General features: G+C 39.5%; 1 protein-coding gene across 1 annotated transcript; it reads right to left on the reverse strand.

Moving 5' to 3' along the window:
* Nucleotides 1-4,608: 4,608 nt before the first annotated feature.
* Nucleotides 4,609-6,114, reverse strand: LOC147886962 (copper transport protein ATX1-like). Its single transcript, XM_087394844.1, has 3 exons — nucleotides 5,988-6,114; nucleotides 5,110-5,185; nucleotides 4,609-5,019 (listed from the first exon to the last, which is right to left on the reverse strand). The coding sequence occupies exons 1-3, from the start codon at nucleotides 6,003-6,005 to the stop codon at nucleotides 4,877-4,879; spliced, it is 237 nt and encodes a 78-aa protein (XP_087250970.1). The 5' UTR covers nucleotides 6,006-6,114; the 3' UTR covers nucleotides 4,609-4,876.
* Nucleotides 6,115-7,211: the final 1,097 nt, after the last annotated feature.

Below are 7,211 nucleotides of genomic sequence, written 5' to 3' on the forward strand. Positions count from 1 at the left end.
GTTGAATGAAATCTTGTTGGTGATTTAAAGACACTCAAGTGCTTGTATGGTTGTGATATAGGTGCAAATGTAATGTGTATAGCATGTATGCTCAGCATGTATGCTCAACAGAATAAAAAGGTGGGGTTATAATGGGAAAAGTAGCATTCTCCCTTGTAACCAAATGCTAGCCCCCAATCACTACTAGAAGGATTCAAAGTGGGATCCCATCTTGCCCATCCCACTACAGTATACATATGCACTTAACATGCAAAATTATACATATCACGACAATGTTATATTTACATCATGTTTATGCGATTCCGAAATAAGTATTCCCATGTTGTATTGCATAATCTGAATTTCTTTAAGATATGGCATTCCATGGAGAATATGTGAAACTTAATTTGGACAAGAAAATGTCAGAGGCAACTCGAAATCTTTTTGCCAAAGTCTCTCTGTTTGCATAAAAGGCAAAGAGATTCTTATTCACCACAATTTTGGCAAAGAAAGAGATACATTGTCTCACAACATCTTGGGTTCCAAAATCCTGGAAAGCTTTGTGTGAATGCACTACCAATAAGGCTTTGCATCGTCAAATAGTAACTCTGAGAGCAAAAGTGTGGCCAGCTTGATGCATTATAAAATTGCTTTGCTCGGTGAAAATCAATGAGATGTAGTAAGCATGGTTCAAGATCCACATGGAAATTGTTTATGCAATTAATGTTAAAAGCATGGATGGAGACCATGCAATGTATACTATGGGTTTGTTTACGTACTAAAGATTTTAAATAGACTATGTATTCCCTTAGGTACTCCAGCTTTAGTTTTCTTAGTATGCTTCGATCTTTGGGAGATATCACTGAAGAGTGAATGATTATGCATTTTTCATTGCTTGGACATGCATTTGGGCATTATAAGCTCTTTGCTTTTTTAACACAACAACGATTCGCTTTAAAATTATCATTTGGGCATTATGGGCTCTTTACTTTTTTAACACTACAACGATTCTCTTTAAAATTGTCATAGATTGGAAGGCCTACATCAACTATAGTGAAGTAATAAAACAATGCTTTTCTTTAAATGAATGCGCACTCACATGAACACATGCATGTGCATTTGTCAATAGCGCTATTCATTTGTAATTTTTCGTTCTCAAATCGACCTCAAGAGTAATCCATCCTATTTTAAGAAGTAATTGACAATGTCATTGGTTAGTATGTGCTAGACAATGACATTGGTCAATGTGTGCTAGACAATGACATTGTTTAGTATGTGCTAACTAATGACATTGGTTAGTGTTCTCATATCGATGGGGGTTTATGGAACTTGAAATAAATAGATATTCTTTACATTCAAAGAGGAGCGTTTGGAAGAGTAATCCATCCTATTTCAAGAAGTAATTGACAATGTCATTGGTTAGTATGTGCTAGACAATGACATTGGTTAGTGTGTGCTAGACAATGACATTATCTAGCACACACTAACCAATGTGTCATTGTCTAGCACAAACTAACCAATGTCATTGTCTAGCACATACTAACCAATGACATTGTCAATTACTCCTTCAAATAGAATGGATCCTCGCTTAAATGGTGCACTTGTACAAAAGTCAAGAAAAGCATAAACCTTCAATTCCATTGTTCATTGTAGCTACTATGACATCCTCATGATCATTGCAAACATAGAACAATGTGTAAATTTATGCTCACTTCCATGCACACAAGGTCATCGTCTACCAGTAGGCTAGCACTTAGGGAAGGAAGATGGTGAGGAACTAGACCATGAATAATGTAAGGGCTGAAGAGTCATAAGAAAACTCGGTGCCCAAAGGCAAGGGACAGCATGGGATGGCTACTCAATGATCCCCCTCCCTCACACAAGACTAGTTTCAATGTCATTCAAAAATGATCACATGCAATGAAGCCTCAGCCTCATATGGTTAAGAGTTATGTACTCTTATCCTATTTGTCCTATGCCTTCTTTTCCTTTGTTTTCCTTTGAGTAAACTCAGTGCTCGTTCAAATACCTCTCTCTCCACCGGTCCAACGTCCTGTATATGGCCCCATTGCCACATAATTTGATGGACACAAGCAGCCAATTCCATGATGCGATTCATATACTCAAGAATGGGAGAGTGAATTATCCATGAGAAACTAGTTGTAATATTATTCACCCTGGGTAGTGAATTATCAACACGTATACCTAGATGAATCCAAGAACATTCCCAAACTTATCCTCTAAAAACACAACATAGTGCAGTTTCAATCTCACAATACTCACTCATAAGATTGAAAACCATAAACTTTCTCACGCATTGCAAGGACTAGCTACTATGACATCTCCACTAACGTCATCAACACCCAACAGTGGGTGTAGACCATAGTATAGAAGTATGCTCTCACACATACAAATTCACACACCCACATACGTTCTGAGTTTCTGTCAACACTATGGAGGTGAAAGGAAAACTCAGCCATGACGAAGGCTAGCACTAAAGGAAAAGGCTAATCAAAAAGTAGTCCAGCTCTCTTCATTCAAGCTACAACTTCTTGTGAAGTCTAAACGATTTCATTTTACTCTCCCAATCGAGTATCTAAAACTGAATGCGACTGATAGGGCAACGCACCATTTAAGATAGAAATAACACACCTCTGTTGTCTAAGTCTGTCCAATTCACTCAAGGATCTTCCAGACTGTGGAACTTTTAGCATTCATGCGTATTTGACTAAAATAAGGGTGCCAAAAAAGATAGCATTTGTGGGAGACCTTTGGAGAGTTTGCACAGGACAATTGCTTTCAAGGGCTGCATATTAAAAATGTTTGTAGACATCACTTGAAAAAACTATACCTGTACAGTATACTCCGTCAACTCAGTTTCATGCTATCCTATTCCCATCTGCTCCTATTCAATCAATTAATTAATATACTCTCACCCCCCCCCCCCCCCTCCCTTCATCCCCTACTCTTGCTACCTCCCCTCCTTCCCAGTTCCACTCATATCACATTTAAAGCAAGTACTAACCTTCCACTAAGCTACAACGCAAATCACATTTAAAGCAAGTACTTCACATACAGATGTGCAACCAGGCATCAAGTCTGTCCGCCCATAGAGCATATGCAGGGGTATGTATTGCAGTGCACATAGATCTGAGCACTGTATACACTTTTTAAGTTATGACAAAAGAGTTTCACCACCATTCACATTTAGAGCAAGTAATAAACATATTTATCTAGCACATCTGTCCACAAAGTCCAACAAACCAATGGGTCTGATATAACCATGTTAGAGCAGAGGAATCTGTTGACCAAACAATCAGTAACACTATTCTACAAGTGCATGTGCTATCCAATAGGTACGCATCACATTCATCTATACCCATGCACATAGGTAACACATTCGAACAATAGAGCTGCAAGGCAACTCACAATTTAAGTAGCACACTTCACTACAAACTCTGAGAAACCAGTAGTTCTGATGAGGCTGTTTATATTGTTTATTAAGAGAAAATTTGAAAAAATGCTTCAGTCAGGTATTTGACAACCCCTCTCAGTGTTCATTCATCTCATTTACATCTAGATAAATCCAGGAACACTCCCACACTTGTCCTCTTAAAATACAGTAAGAACACATCTCTCTCATTGTAAAAAATGTATCCACGAGTCATTGTGAAATGCACTCAACCTGTCCCGCTGGGTCAAAGTATTCCCAGCTGGAGCCCAGGATTGGTCATAATTTGGAGTTGCGTATGAGGTTGAAAAGAAACAACAGACTGTACGGACTGCAAAACAGAACAAACATCAGACACCCCAAGGTAGCCTACATAAGAGTTTGTGCTTAAAGGAAATATTTTTTGTTTGGCCCAGTCTGGGGAGAGAGATTCTACCTGGATTCTTTTGTTCTCCAGCGTGTGTAACAATCATTCACATTATGTTCTCTCATTCCCCCAAAAAAACTCAATTTCTCTATTGTGTTGGAACATGTCCACACTTGGTCTATAAAGAAACTACAGTTCTATCTCTCATGTGATACTCATCCAGAAGGCTGCAAATTGCACACATCTGACCTAAATCATTACCCACCAACACATACGGCATCCAGTGATTCTGCAAGCATTGCGTGGATGATTCTATTACTGTATGCTTTGCTAACACACATTCATGAATTATGGGCTTATAAAGAAGCCAGATAAAGGAATACAACTGGTGCTAGCCTCCAAGAAAAGATCGCTGTTATACCATCCATATACGTAGATACAGAATTGTCACAAACACAAATAGCTACAGCTGGGATGTGTACAGCCCATGAGGTGTGTATTACAGCAGATATATGTAGCAGATCATTAACCTTAGAATTAACCCCAATAGACGGGACATCCCCACCTTCAACGGCAATTCACCAGAAACGTGGATGAAGTACAGCTGTACACACTTTGTGGGACAAAATGTTGCGAGGGAATGAGCATTTACAGGCTACCGGTTAAGTGGTGGACTCGGAAGAAGCATCCCCACTTGTAATTGTAGATTAAAATTCGATTGTGAAACATAAATGAGAATAGAACTTACGTATCAAGCCATCTGTGAAAAATGTTGTAAATAAATATCAATAAATAAAGCAACCAAACATCATAAAGAGAAAATATATGCTTTCCTCGATATATTTCATAACTAATAAGCGCACAGCTTTAACGATTTAATATTTCAGCAAAATATAGGGAAGCCTTATTAAACTAAACGGAAGCTTGAACCCATATGGTTAGCTGAAGTTCACACATGAAGGATTTATATCCAACATGTATGAAACATAAAGGCAACTGCTATGCAAGATTCTAGACTTCCGTGCAGCTCCAATAACGCTGTTGATAAAACACGTATCATCTCTTGTTATTCTGCAACTTTAAGCGGCTGCAGTCTCCTCCTTTGGCCAATAGGATGTAGCTTTCCCAGTCTTGGAAACCGTAGTGAGAACGTCCTCAGGTTTCACATTACCTTTGACGGTCACCTTTTGCTCCTTCAAATCTATATCATAACTTTCCACTCCTGTGAGCACAACAAGTTTCTTTAACCCGTAAACAAAATATCAGTCCACCACTTCCTCACCCCTTGATTGATAAAGAAAAATGCACTTACCTTCCATTTTTCCAAGAACTCTTTTAACTGCTCCAACGCAGCCTTGACAACTCATTGCCACTTTCAGTTCAACGGTCTGCAAAAAATACCACACATCCAAATTGGAATTTTTGAAGAATTTGAGAGAAGAGAATACTATCTTAACAATTCATATATTAATTGACCTCAGAAAGTAATACCAAAGCCCCACCATCCCTGGCAGCTCACAACAAAACATTCAAAGATGGGGAGATCTTCCTGCGATCTCCTCTTCTTTTGTGCGTTTTGCTGTCAGCTGCCGGAAGAATGAAGAGCTGAGTTGGTAGGCAATTAGCCTCACTCAGCGCTCGCCTGCGTGATATGCGAATATGAGTGCATATTCCCTTCGAATTAAAAGGAAAATATGCACAGAAAATCCTAGCGACAGGAAAGAGCCAATTGAAGATGCTTCCAGACATTCAACAAGCAGCAGATAATAATCGGACGGTCTCATTGAAAAGATAACGAATATTTAAGGCAAATGATTACATATGGCACGAAGTATATACGTAAGAAAAGCTGTTGCTCCTCGCGACCTAGACCGCCACCAAACAAGTTTTAGAAAGGGAACCAGCCCATGGAGCACGGATTTAATTTTAGCGAGGCGCAAAAAATTTGGGGCATGCGACAGCAAGCGTCGGCAAAGACCAGAGAAGCATAGCGAGCCTCGAGTGTAAATGGTGCACAGGGAGGCGTTTGACCATGTACAGCCTCGAAAAGCGTCGATCCAATTCCTGCTTACAAGATGAAACAATCCAGAGCACAGGACGGTAGGAAGCAAAGGTTGACAGCCAAATCGGCGCCTAAATGTGGAAGCGATAAGAGTCTGAGGAGTGGGAGGAGGGGGATGAAGAGGGCACCTCGGAGGCGGTGGCCATAGCAGGTGGCGATGTTGCTTCTGCTACGTCGTGACTCGTCAACGGAGACGGAAGGGAAGGATTAGAGAGGAATCGCCATTTTATACTACATCGGGTACATTGTATTGTAGATCACGTCTCCAAAATGACTATTAATCATACCATCCTCTAATTCTATTTCCTGCTCTCAACCCAACCTTAGCATCTCCTTATCACCTTCACCGCCTCGCCCAAATCATTCCTCAAGCCCCCACCCCCAAAACAACTCAGCGCCTAAGATCATTTGCCATCGTTACCCATCTCAACTCACACAGAACTGGCTCCCCTCCACAAGACCCATGGCTCCACCGCATCCTCCATGGGGTCGCCATCCATCCATCCAAGCACGAAATTTTGAAACTAGCAATGCCTATCTTGATTCTCTTCTTGCTTAGCTATTTGATCAATGCTAAATAACAAATGAACAAAAGGGACTTGCCCAAGAACACACATCCCACCATAGTTCAACAACATGACCCAACCTTACACCATTAATAACCATGGAAAGTTGGTTTACATGTTCTTGGAGTCAAAGTGCAACGGCTCATCACATTGCTTGTGATCAAGTACATGATGCAAAGCAACTATTTGTTACAAAGATTAGCTAGATTCTAAATGAATGCTACACCCATGCCATATACAATGCATTCTGTCAAGCAACTTGTAATACAAAGATTAGCCACATTAGTGTTGATTCTAAATGAAGGTAGAATAACACTATTAAACACAAAGGTTTGAATACTACATCCATAGCATATTGATGTATTGCCTAAGACCTTTTTAAAAGTTGCTTTTGAAATCTCCTCAAACGATATCTTTGAATATCTTTGAAGTTCCTTGCTATGCTCTTAATGGTTAATAGTAGTCTCATTTTTCTTCTTATGGCTTTTGTTCGAATAATGGGAATCATAATGCAATTCATCTTAAACTTATTAGCATCTTAATATGTAGTCTCAATGTATGGTGGTTGCTAATATCCATAGTCTACTTCAACTCTATCTATAGACTTATGAATGAAAACTTGAGGAACCTCTTTTCCCACAATGTGTGTGTAGTACCACAGCTCAAATCAATCATGTCTTGTTCTCTCACACTTACATCATAAGTTGGTAATTACGTCATGAGTTGGCCTTTATTAACTTGTACTAAGAACTTGCTATGAACACTTTCTCCATACAATGCCATGTC

This window comes from Dipteris shenzhenensis, chromosome 23 (genome assembly GCF_047967505.1).
Source record: "Dipteris shenzhenensis isolate YYH24624 ecotype China chromosome 23, Dip_SZ_1.0, whole genome shotgun sequence".
In the NCBI taxonomy this organism is placed as follows: Eukaryota; Viridiplantae; Streptophyta; class Polypodiopsida; order Gleicheniales; family Dipteridaceae; genus Dipteris; species Dipteris shenzhenensis.

Coding starts and splice junctions, on each gene's coding strand:
- LOC147886962 (XM_087394844.1), bottom strand. Junction 5,020..5,109: donor AGTTCTTGGAAAAATGGAAG/GTAAGTGCATTT, acceptor TTGTGCTCACAG/GAGTGGAAAGTTATGATATA.